Here is a 14,774-nt window from a genome sequence, read left to right on the forward strand (position 1 = left end):
CGCCACATATGATGCTGCTCCCCCTGGAGCATCTCGGAAGCCAGCGCACATGTCCCTCACGTCTGCTGCTCAACCGTCCCCTATTCCAGTGCACACAAGTTCTCTTCCCTGAGTCATGCCCGCCCCGAACACCCACCAACGCCACTTGGCGTTGCCTATTTCATTTGCACTTGAGGATCCATGAACTCAGTCAGTCAGCCGTTCACACAAGAAGCGCGTGCGCAGCGGCGCGTGCGTACGGCCGGTCCCTGCCCCTCACTTCAGGCGCCGCGTCGCGCCGTGTGGCCGCCGGCCCGCCTCCTCTGACGCGCGGCCTTCTCCCCGCATCGGACAGACTGCGGCGTGATCCCGCTGGCGTCCGGCCGCAGCGCCGGCCGGCGGGCCGCCGCGGCGGCGCGGCAGCTGACGTCGACAGACCGGCGGCGCCAGGGCCTGCGCATCGTCGGCGGCGAGCCGGCCTACTTCGGCGCCTGGCCCTGGCAGGTGATGGTCAAGGAGGCCACCTTCCTCGGCCTCTTCACCAAGAACAAGTGCGGCGGCGTGCTGCTCAACAGCAAATACGTGCTGACGGCCGCTCACTGCCAGCCCGGGTGAGTTGTGGCGGTGGGCAGCTGCGAGGGGTGGACAGCTGTCGTGACGAGGCCTGAAGCCTGCGCTTTGTCGTGGCGGGGAGGTCTGACTTTTTATAACTACAGTAAAGCCGAAACTGGCCAGCGTTTGGCCAGCTAAGTCTGACTGCAACGTCAGGGAAGTGTACGCTGTCCACCTGTGTTTGCGGTAAGCACCACCTCACCGCCCGGATCACGGTGGCCCGAACACCGCTGACCCCCCCCCCCCCCCTCCCCCACGGCAGGTTCCTGGCCACCCTGATCGCGGTGTTCGGAGAGCTCGACCTGAGCGCCACCTACGAGCCCAAGAGCTCGTACCAGCGCAATATCCGGCGCATCGTCGTGCACAAGGGCTTCAACGCGCAGACCTTCGACAACGACCTGGCGCTGCTCGAGATGGAGAAGGCCGTCACCTTCGACGAGCACATTGTGCCCATCTGCCTGCCGGCGGCGTCCGAGGTGTTCGAGGGCCGCATGGCCACTGTCACCGGCTGGGGACGCACCTCGTACGGTACGACACCACTCGTCGCTGCTGGATGGAGAACGAGTAGTGCGGGGGCTGGGTTCCAGCGACTGGGTGTGGCCGAGCTCGGTGCTGGCTGTTCCAAGACGTGGGCCGATGCTTGCTGCAGTCAGGCAGAGAAAACACGCGCGGCCATACGTTAGCAGCACGAGGGAGGCAACGCGGCGTGAGGTGCTCAGGGGTTTCCTAACGTCTCATCTTTTGGACTTCACGATAATTAGGCGTCTTTTATGTAAGATGTGGCATGATGGAGCCCCGCATTTAATCTCGTTTGTCAATATGGCGCATTATCTATATAATTCGCCTATTATTATAATTGGGGGAGGAAGATTACATTGGCGGCTCCAAGAGGGACGTCCCAGAGCAAATTGTTGCCCTCAATTGAACACAAACAATGTGTTATTTGCACAATGCTTCTCGCACGCACGCAACGCCGACCCGTTTCCCTTACTTTCAGGTCAATTTGTTTGGGATTTTGGCATTTCAGACATCACTGATGTAGAGTCAATACCGTATGAAACATGCCAAAATTGCTTCTAGTCATACGATGTAGATTCTACGCCAGCCAGTCAAGTCAGTCATGAAACAGGAACGACGCAATAATTAGGTAGCGTTTAAGTAGACAAGTAGCACTGCAACGACTGTGTAGCGTTTAAGTAGACAGGTAATACGTTTAGCCTTGGTCGAATTCAGGCACTTGACAGTTGGTCAGCTCTGGTGACTCCTCGCCGCCGTCACCTATGCGCCCCGTCTGCCCGCGTACCTGACCTCGTTACCGCCGCAGGTGGGGACGTGCCCTCCAAGCTGATGGAAGTCGGCGTGCGGATCATCACCAACGAACAGTGTCAAGCCTGGTTCGATGAGTCGGGCCGCAGCAAGAAAATTCGCGACGGCTTCCTGTGCGCCGGCTACAAGAACGGCGTGATGGACTCATGCGAGGTTGGGCACACCGCCTATCGGTGCCAGAGCCAGAGCCTGACTCTGGCTTTGGCAGTAGCTGTGACTATGTTTCCAGGCCGGCAGCATAAGCACAGCTGTTGGGTAGTGTTGTCAACAAGAGTCCGTGACAGTCGTTTAGATACCTGCTCATATTTGGACCAATGAAGCGCGTATTTGTCTGAACTGAATTTGTATTTGTCTTGATGTGCCCCTGGATTGACTGACGTTCAATTTACGCTTCCACGTTAGGCATACCGGTGGCAAGGTATGAAATTGTCGGGATTGCCATTGTCGCCCGGTTCTCACTGCCTTGGTCGCTGCAAACGTAAAAACGCTGGCCTGCATAGTGGAAGCTGACATGACCGGCAAAGTGACCCGATGCGCCATCCGCTGACCGCGCCTCTTCACGAGCGCCACTGACACGCCTCCGCACGTGCTTTGCAGGGCGACTCGGGCGGCCCGCTGGTGGTGCCGCAGGCCGACGGCCGCTGGGTGCTGGCCGGCACCGTGTCGCACGGCATTGAGTGCGCCCAGCCCAACCTGCCCGGCATCTACATGCGCATGCCCTACTACAGAGACTGGATCGACAAGCACATAAACAGCTAATGGCTGGCGGGCGGACGGCCGCCGGCCGGGAGTGAGCGCGCGATGGGGCGCCGGGCGCGCCGACGCGACGGCGAGCGCGCCAGCTCGGCCGCCCGGCCGGGACGCGGCGGGCCGGCGCGGACCCGCGCAGCGCGAGGCTGCGCGGGTCCGTTGGACGAGCGTTGGACGAGTCCGTTGGACGAGCGCGCGCAGTGTCGAGGGCCGGACAGGCGGCGGTGCGGTGGACGGCGCCCCGCCGGACCGATGCAGGCCGCCGGCCGCCGCTCAGAGCAAGTCTTTCCGTCGTGCGCGTTGAGCGGACGCAGCTAGCGGGTCGGGGCGCCTGGCGCGGCGGCGAGCTCGGCCGCGCGGCGCCGGTGAGGAGCGGCTCAGCTGAACGACACGTGACCGAGCGAGAGAGCCTCGTGCGGCCCGAGGCGTCGCCGTCGGGGTCCGGCGGCAGTGAGGACTCGCCCCCGGCGCCGGCCGCAGGGACCATGCGCAGCGCGACGCGCGGGCCGCGGCCGTGTGCAGAGTCGGCGCGGCGGCGGGTGTCGCGCCAGGCTCCGTCGTCCCGCAGGCCAGACGGCGGCGTGGCAGGCCGGCCGCCCGCGCCGACCCAATCAAACCGATGTCCTGCGCGCAGCCACGTGTCAAGGTGCCAAGCGATTAGCGCGTGACGGAGGGAGCCCCGTTGTTGGGTGGAGAGGGCGGACTGGCAGTGCGGCCGGCACCCGTCGGCCCATTACTAATTTACCGTTTGTTATCCCAGTGAACTACCACCCTGCTAACTGTGGCTTTGTTACCGAGTAAACGAGAACGAACGGCCAGCGTGTCTGACCCGGCATGTGAGTGGCCCCCGGTGACGGCTCAATTTCGGCAGCGTGATGGATGAGGAGGCGCGGTACTCTCCGGCGCTCCGCCCACCGAGGCCGCCAGCGCCTCCCCGTCTGGTGGAGATTGGCCGTCAGCCCCATCAGGCGGGCTCTGTTTTCTGTTCTGCCCAGTGAAGTTCGGTAGCCGCTGTTGCATATGAGTGACCGTCGTACTGGTGAACAGAGACCGGCTGTGTGCCTCCAGTGTCTATACTGTCGAGCGTAGACCCTCCGTCAAGTGATTTGGCAACCAGGAAGCCACCGTTTGGTGAACACAAAGGCCGCGTGAACTTTGGCGAAGCCGTTCTCCAGCTCGACCGTGGCTAAATGGAACACAACGAGAGAGCAATGCTTGGGCATTACTTGGATTGCCCTAGTCCCGTTAACCACCTGACATGTACATGACATTTAAAGGCGGAGGCTTCAGCCCCAGAACCTTGAAGGTCTCTGTGCTTAGCGATTATAGATTATATGTATTGGTTGATCGCAGATTGGGTGCAACTCAACTTAGCGGCACACGATATCGGCATGAATGACGCTCCCTTGCTATCTGGGGGTCTTCTCGGTGGTTGGGACTATTGGGCAAAGGCGATAAAAGGTACAAAAACCGCTGGCCTCAACGCATCAACGCCAGAAAACGGCCGTGCATTGGCCCAGAGACGCGCCAATGGGGACTTTTGGCTGGTTCTCAAGAGCTGCATTACATGAGCCCCGCAAAAATTTCGTTCATCGATGATGTAGTGGCCCTGGCGCCGTGCTGTCGCGGACAGCCCGCAGTCAGTCAACGCAAGCTACTTTTTTGCAAAAATCAGCACATCAGATGTTTTCGCACACTTTGCGTGACACGATAGCGCAACCATTGGGACGGTGGAATAACCGAGGTGAGGACATCCCCGTCCAACCCCCAACCACCTCAAGGCGGACGTGCAGGATCCTAGTCAGTCGGCGATCACGCTGCTCCAACGCCAAGTGTGTGCGGCTCCCTACGCGCCAAAGCCAAGCTAATGTGGCAGCCTTTGGTCGAAGGATGCTCTCGCAGGACCGGCGATATTTCGAAAAGTCATCGGTCTGCCCTGGCCCCGTGATGCCGTCGCAGTTGTTTAATTTTATGCGATTTTCATTGTATTATATATGCAGTCATTTCATCCACAATTTAGCGATGGAACTGAGAGTCAGTCGGGGCTGCTCGCCGCCGTTTGTGTCCTCCGATCAGTCCAAAGCCATGGGCAAAATGATCCGTCAGCGACGCGTTATGACATTCGCTGAACTGGTGCGTGTACTGTCCTCATCTCCATACAACGAGCAAGACAAGGCAAGGCAAGAGGAGACAAGGTTGAATTGACACAGCCGGCATTCCGATGAGCAAGAAAGCACTTCCAACGTTGGTGATGGCCAAGCATAAAAGTGCACAGCACAGCACTGCAAATGAATTCAATGAAAGAAGGCAAAACTAAGCACTAATGTCGAACAGAAAGACATTTGAGTGCAGCGTTCTGTTCCAAGCACCTTTTAAAACATACAAAGATCCGGAGGCAATGCAAGGCATCAAGGTGGCCAAATGATTATGGATGAACAATGATTCTCACACAACATACAAATCCGTAGTCGTCCAAAGGTTCTGGGATGTCCCTATCGATCCATTGTGAAAATGTATCCCAGGCGCCCTTGCGGCTTAACCCACAATGCAGTGGACGGTCACTGGCACTGCAGTAATGCCAAACCAAAGAACAACCCAGCGAACACCAGGCACACACCTCTAAGTTAGCGTGAAAATGTGATAGCTCAGGGTACCTTGGTCTCATCTTCACAACAGTGAGTTTTGCAAGACCGCAGATAGGCAACCACTTAGCAGGAAATATCGAATATGATTCTCACTCACGCTGCTCCCTATATTCTTCCACGATTTCGCTGGGCGCGGCAAGTATGCCCTTGAAGTGAAATAACATTATGAGGAGCATTATTTGTAGCAAACCTCAAGCTGATGATACGACTTGTTGGCCACAGCTGCGATGATTTCGAGTGTATCCAGGCTTTATGTAACGGGATAATTTTGATCTCAGGAAAAGCACGTACAGTGAACCGCACACACCTGTCACTTCACGACTCCATCCACGCGCAGCGCAAAACAGTATGAGAACCGCCGCACGATGCCCCGGTCGATGTGCACAAAAGAAGTCGTAGGTTTGTACACATGTATGAGGTGAACCGCTGTTCATTTTGTTATTTCGACCTGTCAACTGATTATGAACGGTTAACAATTTGAATGAATAGCTCGAGAAACAAGTGATACTTGCGACCACTCGCGAAGGTAATTTAGGCGCCCAGCTTCGCGTCTTCCTATCAAAAAGCAGTGGGGACGCAGCAAGAGTGTTGGTGGGAGGGGGCGGGGGGGGGGGGGGCGGTCACAAGGTTGACAAAGGATCATTGATGGCGGAGGACCCTCCCCCATAACGTTATCACCGTATTTCACCTGTTTGATTTCGAGGGGTACGATTTTTTCTTTTTATCTTAGTTTTCACTTTCTGTAATTGAAACAGAAAGCAGAAGCTCCCGGAAGATGTAATTCTCTTCTCTTTTTGAAGTCAATAAACTGAGGGACGAAGGCATGAAATGAATGCATGAAAAAAGCCGCCGGTTCTACTCATTGTACGATGGTTCAGTGGGCTCGTTCTGTAGCTATAGCACTCCAGATGCGGATAATAATAGATATTCAAGATGCTGAGGATCCCGTAACCGTAGAACGTGGGTGGAGATGGCTTTAAAACATTGTATTGGCGTGGCCAAGCCAATTTCGTCTGGGAGTATTCCACTGTCCTTCCGAACGAAGAACTGAAAAAGTCATACAACATCCTTTTTAACATGCGCCCTCACAAGCCTTGAAACGAAACACACGACGCCCGGCGTTGCAGTCTCCATGGGCAGCGCGGCGTGGACTCCGTGGTCGACATTGTGCGGCGGCCAACGGACGGACGAAAACAATGGCGGATCTACCAGAGGTACCTTTGAACTCTTAAGAACGGGAATCTGTACGACGGCAGTTTGGGGGCATATTTCACCCGCGGAATTTTCATATTGATGAACGGTACGAACTAGCATTTACAACACCGCCGTGCGATGTTGGAATGTGGTGATACAGCTGGAAAAGTAAATATAGAATCTCTAGTTTTCCTGTTGCTGTTTCTAGTGAAAAGTCAACCAAAACAATTCACAGATAGAATATTTATCTCGGTCTTATCTTTTAATGGCACAAATCGATTTCGAAAGACTTACGGATGCATTATTTCATGCCCACCGTTTTCGCGCGCCAGTCGCCCGTCGCCCGGTGTTAGCTGCCACGGTCAACGCCGCTCGGTTTGATGGAAACCGCAACCCCTGACATCGGTTTCTTGCTCCCAAAATTGCGATTGTGCATACCCACAGATTTATGGCATTTTTTACCAGCCAATTTTTAGGTAGAATAGGCGTCCTCGTTTTGGGATTTTAGTGGTGCAATAATCTGCGCCGCTGCTAAGCCACCCCTGGATGTTCGTAAGCCGACGGTTGCCGCTGTCCACGCCTCCCCACAAGAACGAATTTGTATTAAGTAGCCCATTGGTCAGCATACGAGCCAAACGATGTTAGCGCACGACCTGGCACGTTGTGACTCCGGTACATCCGAGATCAACACGCACTCATGTAAGCCACAAAGCTGGGATGAAGCGGGTGACCGGGACTTTGGCGGGATGGTAGGTTCGGTCGGGCACCATGGACGGCTGTATCCCTGTGCATGGGACTGGCATATCATATGCGGATATAGCGTAAGTCCCCGTGCTGTCTCCCGTGTGTGTAGGGAGCCCCCTTAACCGCGGCACCCCACCTCCATCTTTTTACCGGAGGATAGCATTTCAACGGAGCAAAAACGAAACCAGATGCATTGATAATGCGCCCAAATTGGCAGGGATCCCACGCAGCCGGCGAATAACATTGACAAGGGCCCGCTGAAAAACAACCTGGGAGCCTCCCCCTCCCCCACGGCCTTAACTAATCCACACAGACTTCACACGTTCGGCACCCCACCACAATCACTTCAAGCACAGACATCCGCTGGTGCCCACTTCACTCCACTCATTCTTGGCTCGCACGGCCGGGCCGGCCTGCGCTGCTTCCAGGGCACGGCCCCCAGCGTGCCTCTGGGCCAGATCTCGGGGGTGGCGTCGCCGGCGATGGTGCAAGCCCCGTCCGCTCTCGCCGCTGACGGCTCCTGTGCGTCCCCCTCTGGCCCAGTTTTCACGTGGGGTGGCGCTTGTGATGCCAACTGGAGTGACAGCGGCGCCGGCGCTGCCGGGTTCTCGGGACGGAGCGGCAAGCATCTTCACAACATGCCAGACAAACATTCCTGGGCATGTTGTTTCGCCGGTGATCTGGCTCCCGCGTCCATTAGCGATGACGTGATGGACCATTTCGGAAGATGGGGCCGCCGCAATGACCGTTCCGGGGGGAGGGACGGCGGCTTATCCACCTGGCCGGGCCACACACACACGGTTTCTCCACGCAGAATCAGTCAACCGCTGGTGCAGCTTTGTTGATGCGGGCCGATCGGCTGGAGCGGCGGACCAATCCACATTCATCTCTCGGCCATAACGGTTGTGTTTGGCGCGGCAGCGGGATTCCAGACCACGGCCATCTTGCTTGCTGACCCCACTCCGCCGGGAAGCCCCACCGATCCCAGACGGGCGGCGTCGAAAATGAAACGTTGGCAAATGAATGCCTGCATTTTCAGGAAACACCGGCTGGCCCTCTTTCACTTTTGACCGTATTATAATCCACCCTATTGAGCACTAAGAAGAACCCTTCTCTTTTCCGGATAAAGGGCTAGTGGATAGAACGCTAGGGGCACATCTTTCCCGGTCAGGGGCTGAAAGGTCATTGCATTCCAGCGCGGGATGCCTACCGGCTGCCATTCTGGTGACACGGGACGGAGTCGAGGATGATTTATTTCTCTTAGAAAGATAAATTACACATTGGTACCCTCCCTAACGCGCGAGGCCCTCCGAATAGGGAAGTTGGCTCTAGGTCGACGCGGGGCCCTCATTGACACAAAAATATCACTCATCGCCGCAGCAGGTGCAATAGTAGGCACAACTTGCCTAGTTTGGCTCAACGGGTCCATGTCTGAAATAGGGCGGAGGGCCCCCGTTAAGCACTGTGGCCTCTGACTGACACAGGGCCCTTCAATGGTCTCATTGTTGACTCTCATCGTAAGTTCTCGTATTTATTTAATTATCAGGGGGCCCCAACGTTTGCAAGAGGCCTTTTGGCATTCAGGGGCACGGCCCTGTCCCTGTTCAGCAAATGTTCCCCTGGCCGACTCAGGGCCCCTGGCTGACGCAGGACCTCCGGTTAGGCCCTGTGCGCACCTGACTGACACAAGAGTCCCTCGTTGCTTCAGTGGCCCGACCAATGCCTTGTCCTTGTTTAGGAAATAGGAAACGGAATGGACTGTTCGGTGTTGGCGGTCTTTGGCTGAAGTAGAGACTCGCACTGTCCCAGAGGTCCCCAATCGATGCAAGAATTCATCTGACTAACATTTGAGAGCCAGACTCTACGGGCCGGGCCCTCAGTGTGACCGACAGTCAGCCCTTCTGGTCCTCTAATCGGGCCTTGACCACCGGTCCCAAGGATCCTTTCGGGCCCAATAATTTTAATGTTTCCGAAAGCCCACACGTGTTTTGCGAGCGCCAGAACATGCATCCCTCATGGTGCTTTGCCTGCTCGCGCATACGGCCTGGCTTAATCACTTCATGTACACAAGTCTAAGAGCTACACGATAACGATGTTCCTTGGCCTCTTGACCTCAGTAGCCACATTCGTCGCGGTACATTTTTACGGACAGTTGCTTGCGATAGTGTTACATGCCGGTGACGCCGTGTGTTTACTTTCCCTTGGTTTCTGACATATTTAATTCCCATTCCGATACTCATTATACTTAGGTATCCAATTAAGAACACAGCTGAAGTGTTCTCTTACTCTTGCTTTCTAGATTGGTGTCGAGTTCTTTCCACTTGCTCGGAGGACCACATGCTGGTCCTGGGGCTCATACGAGGTACGGTGCCGAGCCACGCGATGCTCAGGGACCCTCTTCTTTGAACTAGAGCTCTTCTCCTTTCATCTCATTTGCGGAGAGCTATTCATTCTTACTGGGATCCTTTCTTTTAACCTGCCCCGGCGCTCTTGATCGCAAAGGGGCATTAATTCATGACATTGGTCTTCAGCATTTTTTTTTTTGCTCAGAAGTCTCTTTGATCTGGCCGGGGTCCTATATGTTAACCTGCCGAGGCACTACAGATCGTTCAGGGGCCCGCCACGTTGGTCTTGGGTTCTTTTTGCTTGCTCTAAAGACCCCATACTTGCTGACGGGAGCCTCTTTGTTGCCCCCCCCCCCCCCCCCCCCAGCACCCATGACCGCTCAAGGTCCGTCCCTATTGGCTTTAGTGCTTTAGCCTACATATATATATATACATATATACACATATATGTATACGCATATGTACTAATTTCGTTTTTTGATGACAAGCTGACGATTGTCGTCACCTGGTATGCCCTTCGCCTTCAGACGGTGGATATAGGCATAGATAAGCATTCACTTCACTGTTTCTTTTGGTGGTCGCAGTATTTTATATTATCATTGAAGGACGATGTTCTCGTCTACCGCGCCATTTCTAGGATCTTCAGCGTTTTACAATCGCTGATCGGAGGTGCGGGCTGGACCTGCGTTCTGGCCAAAAATAAGAATGGAGAACGCGCTTTCTTGACATTTAACATAGTCGTTTTCACAGCAATACCCGTTTTCACGCGATTTAGCCCCGCTGTTGGTGTGTCGGTTCATTTTGGCATCTATGAGCGACGGGGATGCGAGTCGTTCCCTCGGGCGTCATTCTTGTTATATTTATGAATTTTTCCTGCACCTCCTGTACTTATTTTTACCATCAAAGTTCGTCCACAAAAACAGTAATATATTGCTCCAATTGATGAGGACTGATGTGTGTGGTACTGCTTTGAAAAACTCATGGATATGGTCAAAGCTGGGTTATGTTCAGACATTGGCATTTGGTATTCTAGTTTACTGTGGTATGCTGTCTGCTTTAATGGCTATCATCATCCATTAATTATATTATGTTTTGAACTTGAATGGAGAAGGGAAGTTTGACAGTGCATAGCTGAGACTGCACAAATGGCATGCCACTCTGAACATGTCTGGTATGGCTAAGGACATTGTAGCAATGACTTCATACATGTACACTAAATCCCAATGGCTCAGCATTTGGTGATTGGTCACAATCAATCCAATCTTTGAGTTCACTGCATAGAGAGTCAGTGTTTTCTGGAATTGTATATGCCCCACAGTGTATTTCAGACAGACTTCTAAAAGTAATCACTTCACTGATTATTTTAATTGCAAAATTCAAAGCAGTGCAGCATGGCCTAACTTTGTGCATGTCAGCAAAGGTTTAGTGCACCTATGTGTCATTGGCAAGGACAAAGCAAATGGTTTTCATACATTGGTTCATAGGCAACACATAAGAATGGGAGAGGGTGGTATTGTCAGTATAGGTATGACTTGCTAAAATGCTCCAGATTAACTAAATGTAGTATGAAACAGTCTTGATATCAGTAAGTGCATTGCTATTTTTTCTTGCTTTAAGCCCCTTATTTCAGCCTTTGGTATCATTTAATTACAATGCATAGGATTTAACCTTACTCCTATTACTAGCCCAGCTTGAATTAACTGGCACATACATCTGGGATGTGGCTTAAAGCTGATTATATACAAATGACAGAGATAAGAAACACTTTCAGCTGATTGCATGGTGATGTCTTAAAGTGCAGAATCACCACTGGCCTGGTAGTAGTGTTGTACAGGACCATAACCAAATATTGGAAAGAGGCATAAAAGTAACTCACAAGTAGTGAGTGTGGCAACAAGTGGTGTTGGGTCCAACAAAATCAGCACCTTGTGGTGATGCCATGGTCATCCATATATACTGCTTGTAGACTTTTTGCAAAACAGTGCAGATAGTGAAGTTAGTTCATTTGCAAGGTGCTACAATTCTGTATATTATGATCTGTATAGTAAACATTGCCAGAATTATTTTGTTTTTATGTAGTTTTGTAATATGCTACAATTCTGTATCATGATGTGCATAGTATACACCACCAGAGTGATTTTGATCTTTATGTGTCTCAGGAAAGAGAAGGTGACAAGCTATGAGTGACAGCTTGGGTGCTGGCCTTGATGGTGTAGCAGATCCACAGCTGAGGAGATTTATTGAAGGAGAGACTCACAAGCAAAAATTCCAGGTAAATACAGGCTTCAAATTGAGTGCAGCAAGTATCAATTTATCACATGGCAAATGGTGTTCAGCTGAATCATGATAAAAATTTGGAGCTTTTAAGCTTTGAGTCAGTGGAAAACATCTTGAAATGTGTGAATGGGCAGCACAGTTTTTGTTTGGTAAACCAGACCAGCATACATGTGACATATTTTATGTTCATTTTAGGTACTATTTGTTTTTTACTAGAGGTCATCATCACTAAGTTGTCGACAGCACCAAATCATTGCTCTTGAATGCTATTGTGATGTTTCTAAGGCCTGAGTGGGCTCATGAAGACATAAATGCTTGTATATCAAGGAAAATCATGCTTAAGATGCAAGTTGTTGCATGTGTTGGAAGCACTAGCATGGAACAGTTCATTCTAGTATTGAGTTCATTTCCAGGAGGTTATCTATGGTTAGGGCATATTGGAATGATATCAGTTGTTCTCATTTTCAGTCTAAAATAATGCCTTCTTAATGAAAGCTAGTGTTCACTGTATGCTGGCATGCTTTTAAACATGAGCCAATGTTGGTGTTGTTATCAGGTAGTGCTCCAGGTTGTATGTGGTGTTCTAACTTACCTTGGGTGCTAATACTGACATCTCTAGCTTGATGGTGAATGTTATGATGTTTGCATTTCACTGTGTCAGTTAAGGTGAATCCTTGCAGCACCAGGGTGAATGCAGAAGTGGCCAGCTTCCTCAGCTCTGATAGGTGGCCTAAGGAATGCTTGGACTAGACTGGAAATGATGCAAGATTGCACACTTATGTTAGAACCACCTTGTTTTGTTTAGTGGATAGACTGTGCATAATATTCCTGGCATGCGCTTGATTAAAAACCTGCTTCATAGACATCACTGCAAGCAAACCAACCCATAAATCAATGTCATTGTGAAGGACCAGACATGTTGTATTGATTCACATGTATTGCAACACAATACCTAGAACACACCCACTTTTCCATCAGCATGCAAAACATCCATGCCATAGATGTGTCAGACCAACCATGCATACCCATAAATTCTGTGCAGCCTATTGACTCTAAGGTACATTGCCTAGTAACCCATGTTTCTGATCTGTACTTTGTGGCCCAAATAATGGAGATAACTAAGCTGTTGGGAAGCAGTAAGCATCAATACACAGCTAGCGAACAGGAGCAGCTTAGAACCCAGGTGCCATTAAGTTTCACAGCATGTTTTGTGCCTTGTCCCGGTCGCCTGGCTGTGTGCACTGGCCACGCCCTGTCGATGGCTGACGTCACGAGCGTGACGTCATGCGCGGCTTGCGGGCAGGTGCTGGTGCACGGGCTGACGGACCAGTGCTGGGACAAGTGCATGGTGGACCGGCCCAGCACGCGGCTCGACAACAAGACCGAGACGTGCCTAGTCAACTGCGTCGACCGCTTCCTCGACGCCTCCAACTACATCATCAACCGCATGGAGAAGACGGCCGGGCTGGAGCTCGCCGCGCCCGCCACCCCCGATTTCATGCGTGACTAGTCGCCGTGCGGCCGTAGTCTGCGTGTAGTGACGTAGCGCCGCTGTCTGCCGACCACCGGCGTGCGCCGCCATGTTCTCCCGGCTGCGTGGGTTCGTGCGGAGGCACCGCTACAAGCTGGCGGTGGTGGGCGCGCTGGGCGGCGCCGCCTACCTGCTCAAGTGGTATGCGGAGCGCCGGCTGCGCGAGTGGGGCGACGGCGAGTCGCAGCGCATGCTCGACAAGGTCAAGAAGCAGGCGCACTTCGAGAGCACGCGCGCCACGTGCGCCGCCAGCCTGAGCCAGCTGGCGCCGCGCCTGCTCAGTCAGCTGACGCGCCTGCTGGACTCGGACGCGCCGCTGGAGGCGCTGCGCACGGGCGCGCCGAACAAGCTGCAGATGTGGCGCGAGCTGAAGCGCCTGGCGCTGCAGCGCGTGGTGGTCTCCGTGTACGGCGCCGCCTACCTGGTGGTGCTGCTACAGGTGCAGGTGCACGCGCTCGGCGGCTGCCTGTACGTGGACAGCGTGCGCCGGCTGCTGGGCGAGCCGACGGTCGAGCCGCTGGACGAGGCGGCGCAGGAGCGCTGCCTGGCCAGCATCGAGCACCTGCTCACCGCCGGCCTGCAGCGGCTGACCGACGAACTGGCGCCGCTGCTGGCGCCGCTGGCCGACGCGCTGGCGCTCACCGACCGGCTCGGCCTGGAGGGAGTGGAGGCTCTGCTCTGGCGCGCCAAGTCGGAGCTGGACGAGCGGTCGCACGTGCGGCTGGCGCGCTACGCGCTGCCGGAGCCGGCCGAGGCCGACGGCGCGAGTGCAGCAGCCGCACCGCCCACCGGCCGGCTGGCCCAGCTGGCGGCCGAGACGCGCGACCTGCTCGACACGGCCGAGACGGAGGCACTCGTGCGAGAGTGCGTGCAGGCCGGCTTCGCGCACGTGCTGGACCAGCTGGTGCCGGCGTTCGTCGGCCAGGGCGGCGGCGGCGACGGGTTCGTGGCGCCGAACGCGGCCACCCTGCCCGTGGCCAAGCTGGTGCCGGCACTGACCAACCTGCCGCACGCGCTGCTGCGCACTGGACCCGACTCGCTGCCCTGGCTGCTGGCGAACCACCACAAGGTGCAAGTGCTGGCTGCTAACGTGTACGAAAGCTTCAGCGAGGTGACGCCGTGAGAGTGCGGCGCGGCCGCTCCGGTGGCGGCTGTCATTGCAGCCGAGCCGGCGTGGTGAGCTCATAGCTGCGTTCAGTCATGCGGCCCGGACGAAGAGGGGTTATGGTTGCTCTATCGGACCACAGTCACGCCGTGTCACTTTTTACAGTGTGTGGCACGGGCGAATCCTGTGTGGTTGACGATGGGAATTATCAGTTATCACGTTGGGGTGGTGTATGTATGATCTTTTAATATATGCCAGATTCTGAA

General features: G+C 54.1%; 3 protein-coding genes across 5 annotated transcripts in view; all 3 read left to right on the forward strand.

Moving 5' to 3' along the window:
* LOC119102828 (serine protease filzig) overlaps positions 1 to 2,737 on the forward strand; it is a 31,306-nt gene extending 28,569 nt beyond the window's left edge. The window contains exons 4-8 of the mRNA XM_037226280.1: positions 335 to 369; positions 409 to 590; positions 854 to 1,119; positions 1,916 to 2,070; positions 2,515 to 2,737. Coding sequence (XP_037082175.1) covers positions 335 to 369; positions 409 to 590; positions 854 to 1,119; positions 1,916 to 2,070; positions 2,515 to 2,676 — 800 coding nt within the window. The 3' untranslated portion in view covers positions 2,677 to 2,737. The remainder of the gene's footprint in view (positions 1 to 334; positions 370 to 408; positions 591 to 853; positions 1,120 to 1,915; positions 2,071 to 2,514) is intronic.
* A 7,488-nt stretch (positions 2,738 to 10,225) lies between these two features.
* On the forward strand, positions 10,226 to 13,523 carry LOC119103715 (mitochondrial import inner membrane translocase subunit Tim8 A). Of its 3 annotated transcripts, none has more exons than XM_037227346.1 (3): positions 10,226 to 10,264; positions 11,755 to 11,867; positions 13,176 to 13,523. In XM_037227346.1, the coding sequence occupies exons 2-3, from the start codon at positions 11,775 to 11,777 to the stop codon at positions 13,380 to 13,382; spliced, it is 300 nt and encodes a 99-aa protein (XP_037083241.1). In that variant the 5' UTR covers positions 10,226 to 10,264; positions 11,755 to 11,774; the 3' UTR covers positions 13,383 to 13,523. The 3 variants fall into 3 exon arrangements, with proteins under 3 accessions (XP_037083241.1, XP_037083242.1, XP_037083240.1); XM_037227347.1 differs by lacking the exon at positions 10,226 to 10,264 and adding an exon at positions 10,399 to 10,517; XM_037227345.1 differs by lacking the exon at positions 10,226 to 10,264 and adding an exon at positions 10,545 to 11,180.
* Positions 13,430 to 14,774, forward strand: Pex3 (peroxisomal biogenesis factor 3). Its single transcript, XM_037227344.1, has one exon. It carries the CDS (start codon positions 13,453 to 13,455, stop codon positions 14,524 to 14,526), a length of 1,074 nt encoding a protein of 357 aa, XP_037083239.1. The 5' UTR covers positions 13,430 to 13,452; the 3' UTR covers positions 14,527 to 14,774.

The sequence above is a fragment of the Pollicipes pollicipes genome, unplaced genomic scaffold (assembly GCF_011947565.3).
Source record: "Pollicipes pollicipes isolate AB1234 unplaced genomic scaffold, Ppol_2.1 Scaffold_5724;HRSCAF=6776_pilon_pilon_pilon, whole genome shotgun sequence".
NCBI lineage: Eukaryota > Metazoa > Arthropoda > Thecostraca > Pollicipedomorpha > Pollicipedidae > Pollicipes > Pollicipes pollicipes.

What these genes read in the sequence shown, in the direction of transcription:
- LOC119103715 (XM_037227346.1), top strand. Translation starts at nt 11,775, where the DNA reads ATGAGTGACAGCTTGGGTGCTGGCCTTGATGGTGTAGCAGATCCACAG. An exon ending in CTCACAAGCAAAAATTCCAG is followed by an intron (nt 11,868 to 13,175) that starts GTAAATACAGGC and finishes GCTTGCGGGCAG; the next exon opens with GTGCTGGTGCACGGGCTGAC.
- Pex3 (XM_037227344.1), top strand. Translation starts at nt 13,453, where the DNA reads ATGTTCTCCCGGCTGCGTGGGTTCGTGCGGAGGCACCGCTACAAGCTG.